Source organism: Pseudorca crassidens, chromosome 13, assembly GCF_039906515.1.
Source record: "Pseudorca crassidens isolate mPseCra1 chromosome 13, mPseCra1.hap1, whole genome shotgun sequence".
NCBI classification, from domain to species: domain Eukaryota; kingdom Metazoa; phylum Chordata; class Mammalia; order Artiodactyla; family Delphinidae; genus Pseudorca; species Pseudorca crassidens.
Genome location: NC_090308.1, coordinates 70,621,624 through 70,641,469, shown reverse-complemented (window position 1 = coordinate 70,641,469; position 19,846 = coordinate 70,621,624). Strand labels below are relative to the sequence as shown.

The 19,846-nt window shown below is 38.6% G+C and overlaps 2 protein-coding genes across 3 annotated transcripts in view; both read left to right on the top strand.

Moving 5' to 3' along the window:
- Positions 1-14,577, top strand: part of RIPPLY2 (ripply transcriptional repressor 2) — a 28,546-nt gene extending 13,969 nt beyond the window's left edge. The window contains exon 5 of one of the 2 annotated variants that reach the window (XM_067702661.1): positions 12,787-14,577. The gene's annotated coding sequence lies outside the window, so the exon portion shown is untranslated. Of the gene's footprint in view, positions 1-10,012; positions 10,415-12,786 lie in introns of those variants that run through there. The other variant, XM_067702660.1, reaches the window with a different exon arrangement.
- The window catches only part of CYB5R4 (cytochrome b5 reductase 4), an 82,827-nt gene that overhangs the window by 7,693 nt on the left and 55,288 nt on the right, over positions 1-19,846 (top strand). The window contains exon 3 of the mRNA XM_067702659.1: positions 18,095-18,195. Within this exon, the coding sequence (XP_067558760.1) occupies positions 18,095-18,195 (101 nt within the window). The remainder of the gene's footprint in view (positions 1-18,094; positions 18,196-19,846) is intronic.

The window sequence follows — 19,846 nt, the reverse complement described above, 5'->3', positions numbered from 1 at the left end:
TCAGAGATGCTTTTGTGATAGAGATAAGCCTTGAAAGGGTGGACAGGATTTCAACCAGCAGGGAGGGGGAAGTACACCCAAGCGGAGGGAAATGCTAACCAAGGGTCTAGACACAGAAAAGCTGGAGGTATGTTCTGGAGCTTAGGCTGCCTGTTGGAGAATTATAAGAAGGAAAACTCTGAAGGCATGTTAGGGCAGATTATGGAGGACCTTGAAAGCCAAGCTGAGAACTGTGTTCTTAATTTTGATGGCAGTGTGAACTGCTGGAGGTGCTTGAATGTGGGGACAGAGAAGGCCTTGGAAAAGGTAGTCTGGTGGTGGGCATAGTGAATTGAAATGAGACTAGGAAAGCATTTAGCTCTTACAGAAGTTCAGGTGGTAATAGGTGAACCAGGATGTTGACAAAGGCAGCAAAGTAGGATGAATGAGGATGACAGACAAAGTAGGATGACAGACAAATTCCCGGTAATTTCTGACACAATCCTCTATGAAAGTAGAAGAAAGCACAGGACTGAATGTAATTGTCTTTTTCTTCTTAGCTGTTCTAATTTAAAATGTTAGTGATACCTTCTTAAAGGGAATGTATGCCAATTTAGCTTTGAAGGTCAGTGCTAATGTTTGGACCCAAGTTTTAATCAAAGCTCTACCACAGGGAAGCATGATATCAAGGTATATATTTTTTTCTTTTTTTAAAGTATTGGATTCTTCCTTTTCTAACAATTGCCCCATTTTTAGATCAGTTCAAATTTCAGCTTGATCAGACCAAGGGAGACACAGTGTCTCTTTAGAAAATATACACTTTGGCATGGGTTTTTATAGCTAATATTTGGGGGACTTTTTTTTTTTTTGAGTACATAGCTGTTCTGCTTAATGTTCAGGTGTGCTAAATCTAGTCACGTTCGTAAAAATGATGGTGTAAAAAGAGCACTTGGCTGGCAGCTGACTGTAAAATGTGGGCATTGGTCTGGAATGATCTCAAAGGCAGGTTTATGGAGTTTCTGATTTGTTCACTTAATTCTCACCTTTCTGTGTAAAGTATGTAATTCCTATAATGCAATAGGAGTTAATTGGGACATTGAGGGACTGGATGGGAGAGAGAGAGCTTTTTCAAAAATTTTGTTGAATTTCCCGTTAATTCATGCAATTGTAGTTTTCTCTTTTATTGCTATTTCTCTCTGTCTCTCTGTCAAGAACTAAAGATGATTTACAAATATGTGAAGATTTGAACATGAACATTTAGGTGTTTGAGTAAAAATCTAAATCACTCATCTGTGAGAGCTCTGTAGAGCCTAGATCAGACTTTGTTTTTTCTGTAGTATATTTTACTGTAGTATGTAATCAGTGTGGGTAATGATGTATTAAGTCATGAAATCATCTTTTGGCATCATTTTAATCTTAGGGTGAGGGGAAGTGTGGCCTGATACTCAATAACAGTCCGTTTAAATAAATGATATTTCTAAAAAGTTGATTACAGTAAATATATTGGCCATTCTGCTGTTAAAAATTTAGTGAAGGGCTTCCCTGGTGGCGCAGTAGTTGAGAGTCCGCCTGCCGATGCAGGGGACACGGGTTCGTGTCCCGGTCTGGGAAGATCCCACATGCCGTGGAGCGACTAGGCCCATGAGCCATGGCCGCTGAGCCTGCGCGTCCGGAGCCTGTGCTCTGCAACGGGAGAGGCCACAACAGTGAGAGGCCCGCGTACGGCAAAAAAAAAAAAAAAAAAAATTTAGTGAATGCAGTTCCCCAAGTGGGATTTAATGGATTTCATTTATAACTTAGAAATGAACATACTTTGATTTCTCCTAATGCTGATTGTCATATGCTAGTAAATTGAAGAGGCCTGCTTGAGACCATTGTAAAAGTGACTTTTAGTGGGTTTGTATTTTTCATGTTTCAATAACTAAAAAATCTTGGCAGATTGATTCCAAGAAATGGTATTTTTCCATTACCGTTTCCTAGATTTCTAGGTTCATTTACAGTAAACTTTTAAAAAATTTACTTGTATGACAGTAGTGTAAATTTTTATGAGTGCATCAATCCTCATTATTGCTGGGTTTCAAATTTGCCTACTCACTAAAATTTATTTGTAACCCCCAAATCAGCACTCATAGTGCTTTCATAGTAATTTGAAGATGTGCACAGTGCAGTGAAAAATTGTTGCTGCCCGAGCACACGTTCCTAGCTGAGGTCAGACAAGGCAATGTTCTGCCTTCTTGTTCCAGCTCTCTCACAAGTGTCTCTTTTGCCGTTTTTTTAGTGCGACATTTTTCACATCCTGTGCTTTTCGTTGGTGATTTCACTGTATACATGCCCCCTGCCCCACAAGGAGAGTGCTGAAGTGCTGTCCCAAGAATGCGGTCATGTGCCTTCTGGAGAAAATATATGTTAGATGAGCTTTGTTCAGCCATGAGTCATAGTGCTGTTGGCTGTGAATTCAGCGTTCACGAATCTACAGTATGTATTGAATAATATGTCAAGCAGAACATACATTAAACAAGGTTATGTTTTGATTGGTTGACAAAAATGTGACCAGGGGCTTGCAGGAACCTCACCTTGTATTAATATTTTCCCTTAGGAGCAGTGGTTCAGTGTTGGCTAATTCAGTGTTTGAAGTGAGTTTGTAGAACGTAACTGCCTAGAGTAATGAGAATTGACTGTGGTTCTTTAGGTTATCTTTTATTTATACTTCAGTAATAATAAAGTAAAATAAGTTTTATACTTTTTAGGTTAGATTCAAACCCACCAAGAAGAGAGCTGACTTTTTTTAACACCAAGTTCTTTTCTCCAGGTTTCCTTAGCTCCCTGCTTCAATGCTGTTTTGAGAAACTAGTATTTCTGTCTCTAGCTGAGAAACTTTTTCTGTCTGAAAATTTTCTTCTAGAAGCAGTTTTTCAAGTTTGGAGCTAATGCTTTTATATCTAGTAGAAGGTATTATCACAGTAATGTAGACTGCCTCTAAACAATACTGTATTGTTATTCCAGTCAGCTCAACTGTTCTGTACATCGTCTGCTTTGTGTAGCAGCCTCCTTACTTGCTTCTTGACAGTTTGCAGATTCTCGAACAACTCCCTTCTGCTATCACTTGCTTGTTTAGGAAATACAAACGAACATTTTTTCAGGTCTATTTCCCTTTATTCATCCATTTCTAATCTAATCTGTAGGTTCTCAGGTTGCCTATTATACACCATTAATGCAGGTAATCTAGTCTGTTGATTTTATTCTGTCCTACTGACATATGAGACCATTCCATTTCTTTTACTTTTACTCTGTCTTTATCTCCTTAATTGTTATTCAATCTCTTCTTTCTTTTTTTTGACTCTTCCTCTCTCTGTACCACCCTTTCCATTCACTAAAAATCCACTAGAGGGGAAAAAACTGGTGTTCTGGGCGAGTGGGGGAGGGCCTCATCTAACCCTCAGGTGTTTTGCTTGATTGACACAGTGGTTTACAGACTTCAGCCAACATTTAGAAATTTCCTTTATAAGAAAGTTTTTGATTACAAATTCAATTTTAAAGAAATTTTTAGGGCAATTCAAATTTTCTCTTTTTCTTGTGTCAGTTTTTATAAGTTACATTTCTCAGTATATTTGTTAATTTCATCTGTTATTTACCATATTGGCATAAAGTTGTTTATAACATGCTCTTATTATCTCTTTAATGTCTTTAGGTTCTATAGTGATAGACCCTTTTTCATTCCTAATATTGATAGTCTTTGGTTTTTTTGTTTTTTTTCTTTATCAGTCTTACCAGAAGTTTATCAGTCTTAACTTTTGGCTTTGATTTTCTCTGTTCCTTGTCCATTTTCTATTCACTGATTTCTACTCTTGTTACTGGGGAGGTGACTGTTTTAATTTCTCTTCTTCAACATTGGCATCTATACTTCTGTGGTGATAATTTGCTTGCAATTACTCTTGTTATAGTCTTAGTTAATGTCTGAATTACCTGGTAGCAGGAAACTCAGTGTTGGGATTTTTATCCCAATTTACATTTTAGCTGTTGCCATTATCTTTTTACCAGAGGTTTTTGCTCACTTATTATCCAGTCACATAATTCTCAGATTTTTAATTAAAATCACATATATAGCTCAGTATTCTTTATAAGAAGTGTTTTCTGTTTTTAAACAGCAGGTTGATGATGTGTGAGATCTGTGCTATGTGCTAAGTGTTTACTTTTCCCGACAAACCTATGAAGTAGGTATTCTGCTTCACAGATGAAGGCACGGAAGCTTAGCGAATCCTCATTTTCCAAATGATGAAACTGCAGCTGAGAAAGTGTATTAGTGGGGACTCATGGATGTAAGTGTTAGAAACTCCAGCCTAACTTGGATTAAGCAGAAGGCTAAAAAGTTACAGGTGGAGCTGACTTGAGGAGAGGATTGGTACAGGGGCTCAGGTGGTGTCCTCAGGATCTGCTTTCACACTGTCTGTCAGTTTCCCTTCTGGGCTTGCTCCATTTTAGGACTAACTCTTCATAGCAGCAAGATGACCACAGCAACTGTAACCCCAGTTCTTTTCAGGTTCTCTTCCTTTTATCTAATAGCTAAAAGAAAAGCCTTGGAATTGGCTCCGATTGGCACAGTTTTGATCATGTTCTCGTTGCTGGAATTGTTGTTCTATTTAGGGGGAAATGGTGTACTTAATCACTTAAACCTAGGTCACAAGTTCATCCTGTAGCCTAGAGAGGGGCCACAGTGAAGAGTCAGGGAGGAGGATGTGACTCCTTGAAGAAAAACTGCTGCTGTTGCTGGAAGGGGAGTGGACACTGGGTAGGGAAAACATTAATGCCCGCTACAGAGCATAGAGTAACTTGCCAAAGCCATAGCTGATGAGAGTAGAGCCAGTATTTTAACCTAGGCAACCTGATTCTAAGCTGTTATGCTTAAACTACACTGTACTGCTTCCTGTTTTATCATATTCAACTCTAGATTGGATCCTGGCCTAGCCTTTACGCGTAACTCACTTTGAGTGCCATTCGTGAATTAATTTATTATGAAATTACGATGGAGTGCCTGTTACTTGTAGCTCTTCCCTTGTGCTAAATAGCATTGCTAATTAACAGTCATACAGGATAGCCTTCCAAGGCAATTTTTATTTTTAGTAATTTAATGAAATAATAGCTTTTGCTTTCTGTGTGACTTTGTGTGTAGTTGTCATTCATAAAAAATAGAGACTATAGGTTTTAACTTTCTCTATATTGGTTCACTCATTTATTAATCAGTATTTCTTGGGGTCTACTATGTTTCATGCATGATAACAGGTTCTGGGGAGTGACATGGAAATTTAAAACAGAGCTGGCCCCTGCTTATGGATTCACAATCTGGCAGGGAACACAAAGTGTTACTCAAGTCTGAGGAGTATTGTGAAGGAGAGGTCTGCTGTGCTAAGAGTGAAGATTCCAGGAGATTGAGTAGAGATGAAAGGTAAATGGGCATTAACCAGGCAGAGAGGAAGGGGAACTATATTACAGGTTCCGGAAAAAGCACGTGCGAAGTCTAGGTGGTGTGATTGTGTGAGAGAAAGAGCGCAAGTGCAACACATAGGTGTTCGCTGTGAATATGAGGAGCTTCAAGTTAGTGATACCTGTATTCTTTCTTCTCAGTTTCTTGTATTGGAAAGTCAAAGACATCATTCTTTCTAAGGCACACTCTTTTCTAAGGCTTGACCCTTTATGTGCTCTTATCAGTCCTCCTCCAGCGTCTTCTGTGACCTCAGGTAGTTGTTAATCCTACATTGTTGAAACACCCTCAGTTCTTTCCTTTCTTTCTTCCAACAGCTTCTTCCTTTCAGTCTTCTCATTTTTTCTGGTCCTCTTGGACTTTGCTTCTTCCCCTGGACTTTCTTCCTCAGTATTTGATGTATGTCCTCTGTTAGAACATCTATAACGTTTTTGGGCCATTTCTTCTATTTTTGTCTTTTTATTTAAATTGAGTTTCAGGGTATTACTATGCAGCTTCTCTCCCTACCCCTAGCATCTAGTACAGGGCATGGCTCATGGGCAGTGTTCAGTAAATATCCTTTGAATCACATGTAGGACTTTTAAACCACATATGGTAGGGATATTTTAATGTTTTCACAAAACAGTGACCAGTTGAGGGACTTTCATTTTTGCTGTTTCCAGGTTACATTGCTCTTAGAGTTGCTCTTAGAGTTAGGGAATATATCAATTCCTTAATCAAAAAGTTTGTTATTTCTGGACAGTTTTCTGATATATACTCATGGTCAGTTATTCATTTTTGAGCTCATAGAATGTGAGCTGCAGCCTGATGGGGATCCTATGTTCTCTCTCCTTTGTACAGCTTCATATTTCCTTTTGTAGACTTTGCACACTGTAGGGGTTAAGTAAATATTGGAGATTTCTTCAGGGCCATTTTTTGCCATTAATATTTTCAATTAAACCTTTTATTTTGAAAAAGCTTCAGACTTTCAAAAAAAGTTGCAAAAGTGATGCCGTGAACTCTAGAAACCCTTCACATGGCTAGATTCACCTATTGTTGACATAGTCATCATTATATTTTAATGAATCCATTTTATCTTCACTACTAACTTATTCTTTATACCTTTTTGTTATCTTTGTTTTAGTCATTGCTGTAAGGGTTTATGATACACAATTTAAATTTATCACAGTCTACCTTCAAATAATATTATACCATTTTACATACAGTGTAAGAATATACTTCCATTTCCTTCTCCAGCGTCTTGTGCTATTATTCATTCCGCATATGCTATAAATCCTGCGACATGTTACTATTTTTGCTTTAGACAGTCACTTATCTTTTAAAGAGATTAAGAAAATGAAAAAAATTACCCACATTTTTACCATATTCAGTGCTTGGTATATTTTTGTGTTGATCCAGATTTCCCTTAAAGAACATTTCTTGCACTACAGATTTGCTGGCAATGAATTCTCAGCTTTTGTTCATCTGAAAACATCTTTATTTTGCCTTCATTTTGAGTATACATTATAATTGGGTATAAAATTCTAGGTTGACAGTTTATTTTCCTCAGTGCTTTAAAAATGTCACTCCATCTTCTAGTTTGCATAGATGAGAACTCTGTTGTCATTTTTTTTTTGAGGTACACGGGCCTCTCACTGTTGTGGCCTCTCCCGTTGCGGAGCACAGGCTCCGGATGCGCAGGCTCAGCAGCCATGGCTCACGGGCCCAGCCGCTCCGCGGCATGTGGGATCCTCCTGGACCGGGGCACGAACCCGTGTCCCCTGCATTGGCAGGCGGACTCTCAACAGCTGCACCACCAGGGAAGCCCTTGTTGTCATTCTTAATTGTTTTCCTGTAGAATGTAAGGCTTCTTTCTTCTCTGACTGCCTTTAAAATTTTACTTTGCTTTTCAGCAGTTTGACTATGATGTGGTTTTCCTTTTATTTTTTCTGCTTGGGGTTCTCTAAATTAACTTTAGGAAGTTTTGGGCCATTATCTCTTCAAATACTTCTACTCTTCTTTTGGGATTCCAGTTCCATATACGTTAGCCTGTATTGTTCCACAGCTCTTAGATGCACCATTCTGTTTTTTCACTCATTTTTTTCTTTGTGTTTCAGTTTGATCATTTTTGTTGACTTTTCTACAAGTTTACTTATTTTTTCCTCTATTGTGTCTAGTCTGCTGATTAACTCATCAGAGGAATTCTTCATTCTGATATCATGTTTTTCATTTTTTGTGTTTTCATTAGGCTTCTTTGTATAGCTTTCATCTCTGTGCTGAAATTTCCCGTTTATTAAGTGTCAACCTTATTTTCTACTAGATCTTTTAATATATTAATTAGAGTTATTTTAATGTATCTGTCCTATAAGTTCCAGTATATGCACCATCTCTAAGTCTGGTTGTATTGCTGTTTTTCTCTGTTGACAGTGGGTTTTAACATTTTGAAAAATGTGTCTTTCAATTTTTTGATTGTGTGTTACACATTGAGTATAGATGAACAGTAGAACTTGAGGTGTTTATACTCAGAGATGGTACACTTTTGGATGTGAGGGTGATCTGGCTGCGACATCTGTCACCCCATTGATCACCAGGGTTGATTCGGCTGACCTGGATGGCTAGGCGGGTCTCCCCTTCCTCCCTCACCACTCCATGTGCATCCCTCTTGAAGCTGCATGCTTGGTTGAAGAGGATGACCTTGCCCGATAGAGGGGGACTGTTCTTCCGTCAAGGGTATATGAGTAGCTGCGCTCCCCTGCTAGAACCTGCAAACAAGCTCTCAGGGTCATTTGTAGGAGAACGTAGGGTGGTCAAGCTTCCAGTACTCCACACACATCCAAATGAGCTGCTGCATGTGGCAGTCTGCCTTTCTTTAACAGAAGGAAAAAAAAAAAGAAATGGTACACTTTTTCTGGCAATTAGGTTGAGTCAGCTTAGTTAGTAGTTGATCTGGGTTTGGGGTGGTTGTTATTGTTATCATTGGTGCACCACTGACTTCAGATTCCTCCAGCAGTAGGTTACTGCTACCTTGTTTTTGATGCGGGGCCTTAGTGTTGGAGGATTTTTTCATTGTCCCTGTTCTACTCTTCTTAACTGACAGCTTGCCCTATATACTTGCATAGGGTCTCTCACCATGTTCTTGCCCCTCTCCCAGTGGCAGACTGCTCTTACTTGTTGTTTGATGTAAGACTTGTGGTGGTAGAAGGGGTTTTGCAGTTTTCCTGTTTCAGCCTCAGTCTTAGGCAGGTCCTGTTACCTGAGCCCCATGGGCTGAGCTTTCTCAGTGATCCTGTCACTTTCGCACTGCCTCTTACTCAGTGCAGGGTTTAGAATGCAGGCAGATTTCTTGCCCGTGGCAGCTGAACTTTACCTTATATCAGGAGGGGAGGAGGAGGACGGGGCAGAGGGCATGGGGTGTGAGCAATTACTCTATGCCTGCCTTCCAGTCCTAGAAGTCATCTTTCATATCAGCGTAGGATCTCGGCCTGAGTGGGTTTTCTGTCCCTCCTCTAGTGTTTAGCTTACATTTGCCTAATGTCAATGTAGAGTGAAGGAGGATGTGTGTTTCCTGCCCTATCCAGCAGCAGCTAACCTTTGCCTGATATCAGTGCAGGGACTTGAGGGTGGGAGGCTTTACTAGCCCTTCCCAGCAACAGACTGCGTTTGCCGCGTGTCAGGGTTGATCTGCAACATGGGTGAATTTCTTGCTCCTTCCTCAGCAGTAGCTGATCCCCACCTTGTACTCCTGCAGGCCCAAAGTATAGATGGCCTTTTCTCGGTACTCCTGCTCTACCCTCAAGTCTTGGAGCAGGTACTACACACCTGGACCACCTATGGACCTTTCTCAGGTCTGCCCTGCTCACGCTATTTCCCATGAGCATCTCATGAGGTGCAAGACTATGAAAAAAGAATTGACTGCATGCAGAATCCCTTTGTATCTGAGCCTCTCAGCGTTCTAAATTGGCACTAGTGCACACTGGGCCCTAAAAGAGTTTGTTAAAATTTCCGTTGTTTTATAGCAACATCTCTTTTGCTTGTGCTCTGTCAAAGGTGAAGTGGTTCATATGTCCCATTTCCTCAGAGGGGCTTGTCACTCTGGAATTTAGATATTTGGTTGCCTTACCATGTCACCTCACTGATGGACTCAGAAACTTGCAGCATTTTGGGACTTCACTGGTGGCGCAGTGGTTAAGAATCTGCCTGCCAATGCAGGGGACACAGGTTCGAGCCCTGGTCCGGGAAGACCTCACATGCCATGCAATTACGGAAGCCCGCGTGCCTAGAGCCCGTGCTCCACAACAAGGGAAGCCACCGTGATGAGAAGCCCGCGCACCACAAAGAAGAGTAGCCCCAGCTCGCGGCAACTAGAGAAAGTCTGCGCGCAGCAAGGAAGACCCAACACAGCCAAAAATAAATAAATAAAATAAATAAATTTATATATAAAAAAAAATCCTCAAAAAAACTTACAGTGTTTTTGGATTATCTGGCTTTTTTCTTTTTGTTAAGGGTGGGAGCAATTTTTTCTTGTGGCTTTCTACTTCTTAAGTTCATCATTATACCTGTTTTTTTTTCTTTTCCCAGCCATGCCGCTCAGCTTGCAGATCTTAGTTCCCCGACCAGAGAATGAACCTGGGCCCTCAGCAGTGAAATCGCGGAGTCCTAACCACTGGACTGCCAGGGAATTCCCCATCATTACATCTTAATTAATCTTTGCAGCTGGCTTGTTTCGGAAAATAGGAAATAACTCAAAGCATAAGGACATATTTGGGTTTTTTTTCCGGGTAACTAATAGCAAGGCAGTTCAGTGTTGGTAGCTGTCATTGGTAGCCCTAAGGCACAGGCAAACAGAGGGAAATGATCCCACGGAATAGGAAAGAGTGGGGTAGTCGGAAAACTGATCTTTTAAAGATAGGGTGTCTTGTTTATTACTGGTGTAAGTTGTAAACCCAGTTTAAGAATAGTAAACGTGTCCGGTGCTAGTAATGTTTGGTCATTATTCTTTCTAGGAGAAGTTTGTGGATTTTTTTCAAAATACTCAGAGTGTAACTGACTGCTCAGGCTGTTGGTTAATTTTTCATGCTTTCACAGGTCAGTTTACTTTTAATGAAACTTAAATGTCAGGGCTCTTTTTCCTAATACTAATAATGTAACATAAGATGACCTTTGATAATTATGGCCAGTCAACCTTCTGAAGTGCTTGGAGGCCTTTATTACATTCCATTTAAATTTTCCTGGGCAAAATGAGGCATTCAGACCAGATTCTTTTAGCTCTTTTGTTAATTAGACTGGTCATCATTGAAGTCGTTTGGTGCAGTTTGAAGCTCTAAGTTATATTCAGGACAGTTGCTGTCTGGTTCTCATTTCTCTGAGGTAGCGCTGGTCTCATTTCTAGTCTTTTTTTTTTTCCTCTTAAAAACTGTGCACCAGAGCTTGGCACTTAATAAGTACTTAAGATACTAATTTTAATTTTAGAGACTTTTGTCAAATGTTCTGCCTCTTCATAGTGAGGTTGATGGCCCAGAAAGGTGAATGGAAGTTCCACGTGTATGGGCAGAACATTTTTTTATGAATTGACTGGGGGCAGTGGCAGGGATCCCCACCCTACTATATGTAAATCTTTTCTTTTAGGCTACAATCTTCTAATCATCTGCAAATAACTTCTGCTGCGATGGGTGGTAGGAGGTGGATCTTAGTGTTTTGACACGTAGAGTTTTACTGCTCATTTTTAGTTCAAGCCCCTCCTCCACTAATTGCCGCTTCCCTGAGTGTAATGTGTCTCTGGTTCCCTGTCTCTAGAGAGTAAACCTACACTTCTTGTGGGTTGGGAAAGGGGCTTATTACTTGGTTGCCTTCTGCACCCTCACTTTCAGAACTACCTGGATTACTGATTACTGTACCTTTTCGGGGTTCTGCTGCACATATTGGCTTTTTTTATAGGTTCCCCTCCGATTTACACATAGGCCCTATTTTACCTTTCTTAACTCTGCTAAGTAAATTATTGCTTATCATTTGGCTTTCAGTCTTCCAGAACTTTACTGCTCTCATGTTCTCTTCTGATTTCTGTGTCTCTGTGGTTTTATGTCTTATTTATTCTTTGTAGTCATTAGGAAGATTGCAGGAATGTGAGAGGCAAATGTGTGCTTTTAATCGCGAAGTCCTGAGATACTCTATTATCCAACACCTTGCAAGCCTACATTCTATTATATTATTCTCAAATACCAAGGCCACATTTACTTTAAATCAATCATTATAAAATCCATTTATCTTTCATTAATATCTTTTCCATTTGTCTCTATTGAAATTAGCAAGATAATTGCCTAGTTTTCTAAAATATTAGGCAGAATTCTGCTCTTAGGTGTAACTGATTAACTCCTTTTGGACTAAAACTCCAGCAAATACTGACTATAAATTGAGGACAACATATTTAAAAAAAAAAAAACCAACTATCTAAAAACACTGGTGAGCAACCAAAAGCAGACAGAAACTAGAGGGTAAGGGTCATCTATATTTAGAAAAAGGAACTGTCACTGGGTGAATTGCCGTTTCCTGTGGCATTTGACTTGAGGTCATGCCCAAGTTGGTACTGTGAAGGGTGGCTAAAATTCAGATGGAGACTCCCAGTCTTGAGTTGAAGAATTTGGCTGGCCTGAAGAACTAGATGACAGAGTTTGGGGCATTTGTACTAACTGAAAAATGAGGAAGAAAATCCAGAAAAAGAGATCCAGAGAGGGATATAAACTGTCTAAATCTTGCATACGGACAAACTCTAGGCAGCCTAACTAAGGCTAAAAGGATTGAACAGAGGTTTTAGTTTCCATTCCCCAAAGGGGAAACAGGGTTGAGAGTTTGAGTCCAGTCAAGTTAATTGCCTACTAAAACAGTCAGTACTCTTTGGAGGAATGTAACAGAATCCAGAATTTCTACAACATACTGTTTACAGTGGCCAGAATATAATCCAAAGTTTCTAGACATGCTCAAGAGAAAAGGCAGTTATTAGAGACTGACCCGGAGATGATCCGGATGTTGAATTTAGTTCACAAGGATTTTAAAGCACCTATTACAGCAATACTCAAGGAAGTAGGGAAACACAGATATATGATGAATGAACAAATAGGAGACTATAAAAAATGGGAATGTAGAACTGAGAAATACAATATATGAAGTAAAACATTTTACCAAATGGGCCTAATAGCAAACTGGACCTAACAAAAAGGAAGCTTAGTGAACTGGAAGATAGATTAATAGAAATTATCTGTAGAACAGAGAGGAAAATGACCCAAAGTAAAATGAATGGAGGCTCAGGGACCTCTGGGATAAAATAGAAATGTCTAATATATATTTATTTGGAATTCCAGAAGGAGAGGAATGGCAGAATGGAACAGAAAAATATTTGAAGAAATATTGGCCAAAATTTTTCCAAATTTGGTGAAAGACATAAAATTGTCAATTCAGAAGCTTAGCAAAACCACACATGATCAATGCAAATAAAATCACATAGGGACTTGATTTTCAGACTGCTGAAAGCCAAAGATAAAATCTTGAGAACAGCCGGAAGAAAAATACCTGGACGCTATAAGAAGGACTGCTGAAGAGAATAAAATAACACTATCAACTCTGAATTCTATATCATTAAAGATACTCTAAGGATGCAGATGAAATAAAGACTTTTTTGGATAAACAAAAACTACGAATTTAGTATCAGCAGACCTATACTACAAGGAGCTCTAAAGGAAATCCATCAGGTTAAAGGGTAATGATACCAGATGGAAACTCAGATCTTTAGGAAATAGTAAATTTGTGAGGAAAGAGACAGGATTACTTTTTTTCCTCTTATCTTTTAAAAAATACATGACTTTCTAAAGCAAAACTATAACATTGTATTGTGGGGTTACATAAAGTATTAGGGATGGAGGGTGGTAAATTGTTCTTACATGTGAAGGGGTACAACATTAACTCAAACTGGTTAAACTTAGGGATATATATTATTCATTAATTCATTATAATTCAATGCATTATATTTTAAGTGACTGTTCTAGGGGTTACAATTCAGGTTAGGTACCCACATATGTGTAATATAATGAATTGTACAATTATAATGAATTGTAACCCCTAGAACAGTCACTTAAAATATAATGCAGATAGGTATACTAAAAAGCCAATAGATAAAATGAAATTCTCAAAAAACATTTGGTTAGCCCAAAAGAAGTCAGGGAAAGAGGAATAGAGACAAAAACAGAAAACTTGGAGGAAAAAAAAAGAAAGAAGAAAACTTGGGGCTGAGGAGGGAGACTAATAAGATGGTAGCTCTGAATTCAATCACATCAGTAACTAATTTAAGTGTAAATGGACCAGTTATTCTAATTGAAAGATAAGAGATTTTCTGTGTGTGTATATGTATCAAGACCTAACTACGTGATATCTGTGAGAGATACACTTTAAATATAAAGACACAGGTTGAAACTAAATATGTAGGAAAAAGTATACTATCTAAGTAAATATAGGGAATTCCCTGGTGGTCCAGTGGTTAGGACTTGGTGCTTTCCCTGCCCTGGGCCTGGGTTCAATCCTTTGTTGGGGAACTAAGATCCCGCAAGGCGTGTGGCATGGCCAAAAAAAAAACAACGGTAAATATAGTAAGATGGGGCTAGATTAATAGCAGATAAAAAACTATTACCAAAGAAAAGACTCTTACTAGCGATAAAGACATTTTATAATGTTGAAAGGGTCGTTAGGAAGACTTTATGCCTGATAACAAAGCTTCAAAATACATGAAGCAAACATTAATAGAATTGAAAGAAAAAATTCAAATCCATTACCATTGTTGTGTATTTTAACACCCTCTTCTCAGCAGTTGTTAGAACTAGATAAACATCAGCCGTAAAATAATGAAAACAATATGCAGTTTCTTTACTAAACACAAGATGGCAAAGTAGTCACAGTACTTGCAAAAATGGATCTGTGTATTTGAATACAGTGAAATATGCCATGATTTTACTATGTGAGCACACCCTTTTCCTTCATTTATTGTAGAGCCAACAAAATGAACAGTGGTGATTAGTGAAATAAACAGGAATACTGCAGTATAGTAGCATAATACTTTGTATATACATGATGACGTTAAATAAACTTTTGTTGAATTAATGTAATGTGGGGCTTTGGAGTTACATTTGTGTTTGAATTTTAAAACAAATTATTTTAAAAGCTAATTATAAAATTACCACTTTTACTTATAGCAGTAGTTCTCAAACTTTTTGGTTTTAAGATCCCTTTACTCCTTTAAAAATTACTGAGGACCCCAAAGAACTTCTGTTTATGATGGTCATATCTATTGATGTTTACCCTTCAGAAATTAAAATTGAGAAATTGAAAGAATTTAAAAAATTGATTTAAAAATAAACTCACTGTATGTTATTATAAGTAATAATATTTTCATGAAAAATAACTATATTTTCCAAAACAAAATATAGTGAGAAAGTGACATTGTTTTACATGTTGGCAAATATCTTTAATGTGTGGCTTAATAGATAACAACCATATTCTCATATCACCTTCTGCATTTAATCTTGTATACTTGTGAAAGAATTTTTTAAAAAAGGCAGGCAGGATCTTAGTATTGCTATGAAAAAGTTTTGGCCTTGGACCACCAAAAGAGTCTTGAGCTTTGCAGGAGCCCCTGGACCATACTTTGAAACTCTCTGACTTACAACATAGAACAAAGAAAAAGTGAAAAATTACTAGTTAGTGGGTGTGTGGCCTGAGCCATGGGGATGCCCTTCCCTCCTTATTAGTGGGCTGTCAGGGTTCACATATGTGGGTACCTAACCTGAAAAATTGTGGGAGCCCCATCTGGGAGCTAGATTTATAGATATAAAAGGTCCACTTGAGTCTTCCATTGTGCTGTGTCATCTAGAGCTGGGGGTTGAGAATAGTTTGAGTCATGCTGCAATCCAGTTCTCAGTTCAGTTATCTGAGATATGAGGTGTGATTCAGGTTCCACAGGTGGCAAAAGGCTTTTCCTCTCTAAGGGGAGTTGGAGTAGTGACTAAAAAAAGAGCGGTCTGGAATTGGAACCTTCACATATTGCTGCAGAGAATGGAAAACAGTTCCTCAAGAGGTTAAACATAGATTGCTGTGTGACCCAGGAAGTTCACTCCTTGGTATATACTCAACAGAAATACAAATATATGCCCACACAAAGCCATGTGCACAAATGTTCATAGCAGCATTATTCATAAAAGCTAAAAAGTGGAAACAACCGGAATGTCCCCGAGCTGATGGATGGATAACTAAAATGTAGCCCATCCATACATGAAATATTATTCAGCTGGAAAAAGGAATGAAGTACTGATACATGCAACACCGTGGATGAACCTTGAAAATAGTATACTAAGTGAGAGAAGGCAAACACAAGAGACCACAAATTGTGTGATTCCGTTTATGTGAAATGCCCGAAATATTTAGATCTAAAGAGACAGAAAGTACCTTTGTGGTTACCTGAGGCTGGAGAGGATGGGAGGAATGCTACCTGAAGAATGTTTCTGCATGTTGTTAAATTGTACTATATGTTATGTGGTCCATGGCCTCTGTATAGGGACTCAGATCTTTGCAATATCAATATCAAAAACTCGAAGGGAGACTTCTGCCTTTAAATAACTAATGAGTCTCTGTTTGTTTGTTCCATTTTAGTACTTTTTAAGATCTGGTAATGAGACCACTGTAACTAGTATCTCCTTTGGCCTTAGCTGCTAGGAAGTTCAGGACCACATTTAATTGCTCAATCATAGTAAAACTGTTAGCTAGGCTAGGCAACTGGTATATTTTCTTTTCTTTTACACGTTTCAGTGTGTGTTTTTAAAATTTGTACGCACAAACTTACACAAACTTAAAGTTAATGTATTACTGTAAGGTGCCCATAGTCTTTATCAGTAGCAGTTGGGATTTAAATTACAACAAATAAAAATATACGTGAAAAACCAGAGGCAGCGTTTGCCAAGATGGAAGAGTTCTTTGTGTGTAAAATGGCAACATTAGTTTTCAGATTATACCTGGAATGATATTGATCCTTGAACTAAGCTTTTCAACGAGCAGTTTTAAACTAGACGTTGTATCTTTAAAAGCCTATTGGGAATAATTCTGATCCTAATCATTACTTCAGACATTTGTGGTCTGTGGAATTTGGAGCATTAAACAATAGCAAAAATTCCTTCTAAATTTGGTGGGGAAAGGTGAATGGGGAAGGAGAGACAGGGGAACTCTGCCAGTTGTTTTTTTTTTTTTTTTCTTTTCCTGACTTTTTTGGAGGACTGCTGGAAGATTTTGTGAATTTACTTCTTTTTGTGAATTGCCTTTAAGCAATTTTATAAAGAAACCTGGACTGCTTGGTTATTTTCCAAAATTAAACTGGTGGAAAAATTACAGTACCTTTCTTGAGTCTGAAATTCAACTACTTTCCTTCCAAGATTATTATATAGGATGAACATTTTAAATTATCTGAGGTTATTTAAATTCATGGAAGTCATTACATAAGGAATAGTCCTGCATATAAGAAAACCAGTTGTCCTCCTTGCACTCTTGAGGAGTCTTGAGGGCTGGATTTGTCTGCTCTCTAGTTTACTACAAGTGAAGGATTAAAAAGGAATTCACTTCCTTGGGTAGACTATTCATTGAGCTATTCTATATTTCTTGTTCCCTATTCCTTCTTCTTAAAAAATAAAAACATAGTTAAATATATGAACAGATAAAGTAAATATTGGGGAAGATGAAAGGATTATTAAGATCTAAATAATAATCTTGGTTCCTTGGGCAACTGCAGAGAAGAATTGTGCTTGCTTTCGCAGACTGTGCCTCAGTGGCCCAGTCACCATCTCAGCCTTTGCTGAGATGATCAACATATGGGTGACAGCTCCATTCTTTTTCATCAGATTCTCCTGCCAGGGCAGTAGAGGACGATGAAGTGGTAATATGAGAGAGAGAGGTGGGGGCAGAGAGAACTGTTAAATATTATATATGGTGTTTCATTATTTCTTTGCCTTAGGAGGCAGTTCTCTATAGGTCTTTGCGCACTTGCATAGCTTGCGAGCAGACGCGCCGACTGTCATTGTTCTAGGCAGTCTTTTCAGGGATGTTTGCGTAGTGCACAACCTTAGATGGTAGAGCGAGTGTCTCCCTCTAGAGCAAAGGACAGCTTTGCTTACTGTTCAGTGTAATAGAGATCATGTCTCCCTCCAGAGCAAAGGGCCAGGTGTATTTACTGCCCTTCAGAAAATGTTCGAGCTTCCTAAGCTCAAGGTTGCTCTTCCGTCATGAAGCACATTGAGTTTACAGGTGTTATCTGGCCCTCTTCACATAGCTCTGTGGGAATTGGGGTTCAGGGAACTCATGCACATGCTGATATTCTAGTTACCTCTACTGATGTAAGTACTAAGCTCTCCTTTGTTTCTAACCTGGGAGTCTCGTGTTTTCTGCCAGGACCCATGAAACTGGCAGGCTAACTTGTTAGCTTGCAAGTATGGTGAAATCTCAGACCCCTCATATTCTTAATGTTTCTAAATAATGGTTTGTTAAATGGAATGTATTTGGAAAAATTTATTGAAACATCGATTTCTAATTTGTGCAGTTTGTTAGAAGTTCATTTAGGGTGTTATTTCTCCTTATTTGATGTAGGGTTTGTTTATAATGTCAGCCCGTACATGGAGTATCACCCTGGTGGAGAAGAGGAACTTATGAGTGCAGCGGGATCAGATGGTACTGACCTTTTTGACCAGGTAAGGTGCTGAAAGTGACCATTCCCTCACAGTGGAAGAGTGCTCTTAGGTTCAGCAGTGCGACAGTGGTAGAAAGAAAGAAAATAGTGGCATAAATTTCAGACGTGTGGCTTAAATTTTGAAGTGTGGGAAGATGCTCATAAGTAACAACTGTTCATTTAATTTGAATTATTTTACTAACAGTTTAGAGTTGCTCTCAGATCTGTATCTGGGAGTTTACTCTTAAGTGTTTGCTGCTCCTCTGCTGGCAACTGTTTACTCAGTTTTGATCAGTTTTGATAATGGTGATGACTGACTTATAGGAGGTAGTGACCATTAGAGGAAATAACAAGTCCCTTAGCTTCTTTGCTCATTTAGGGATTGTTACATAATCAGCCTGTCTTGCTGTACTAAGTCTGCATATTATGTAGAAAGATCATTAATGAATAGAAAACATATTTTTCCTAGAGATAGCAGAGATTCTGTAGTATGTGTCAAAAGATATTTAAATTAGTCACTTTTCCCCCTTATATTTATTAAAAACAATGATTAGCTCTTATACTGTTTAAAAATCATGTAGAATATGCTAATTACTATCAATTGGCTGCACTGCTATTTTGAAACAACTATCTTGAGAAGAATAGAAATTTGCCTTTGTCTCACAAATGCTTTATTTTGTATTTTAGCGATGATTAACCATGTTGTAGTACTGGATTTTTACCATCTGAGATACTTGAATCAGATTGGCTTATTTTTAGAGTTGCGTTCTGAACAAATGAAATTTGATTTCTGTTCCTCTTACCTTCTCATCCGTTGTAGGATTTATTTTTTGACCAGGATACCAGAAATACAATTTGTTTTGTATTTTAATGTACTTACGTGCATCTGCTTAAATAACCGAATCTCATTTGCTGTTAATGTTTTTCCTGGGTTGGAGAAAAGTCATTTTTACCCATTGGTGATAATAGGATTTTCCTTGGGAGGTCCTCATTGCTGATTTAAATTCCCGTTGTCATTTGATATTTGTTATTGGCTAGCCGTGCAAGCCAAATAGAAAGTTTGGGAATATTTGCCGGAAAACTTGTCTACCATACTTTTATCTGTCCTGTGTCAACTGAAAAAAAAATTCACAATGTGAGAGTTGTGGGTTAAGTTTTATTTGGGGCGAAATGAGGACTGTAGCCTGGGAGACAGCATTTCAGGTAGCTCTGAGAAACTGCTCCCAAGAGGTAGAGGGAGAGGTCGGTATTGTATGATTTTAGTGAAGCGGGGTGCATGGAGTCAGGCACACATTTTGGCAGATGCTTACGGCTAGTTACGAGGAGCAGATGTCACCTTAAATGAGCTTAGTGCTTTTCTAGACATGAGAAGATGCAGGAATTTGGGCTCATGAAACCATCTCCTGAAAATATCTAACTCTCCGAAGGCCTGTTCTGCCAGTTTTTCCCAGAGTACAGAGTGCGTCATTCCTGCTCTCCACCCTGCACTCCTTTCGGGGGGTGTTGAAGGTCAGCAGCTGCAGTGGCTAGTGACTTAGGCCTTGAAGAGGCAAGATGGCAAGTACCAGTTTTTAGCTGGCACCTGTAACCTCTTGATGCTGAATGTACTCTTCCACAAGACGAGTTTCCGGTAACATCTAGCCCTGTTCATATTTCTTAGTGTTGTGCGATTA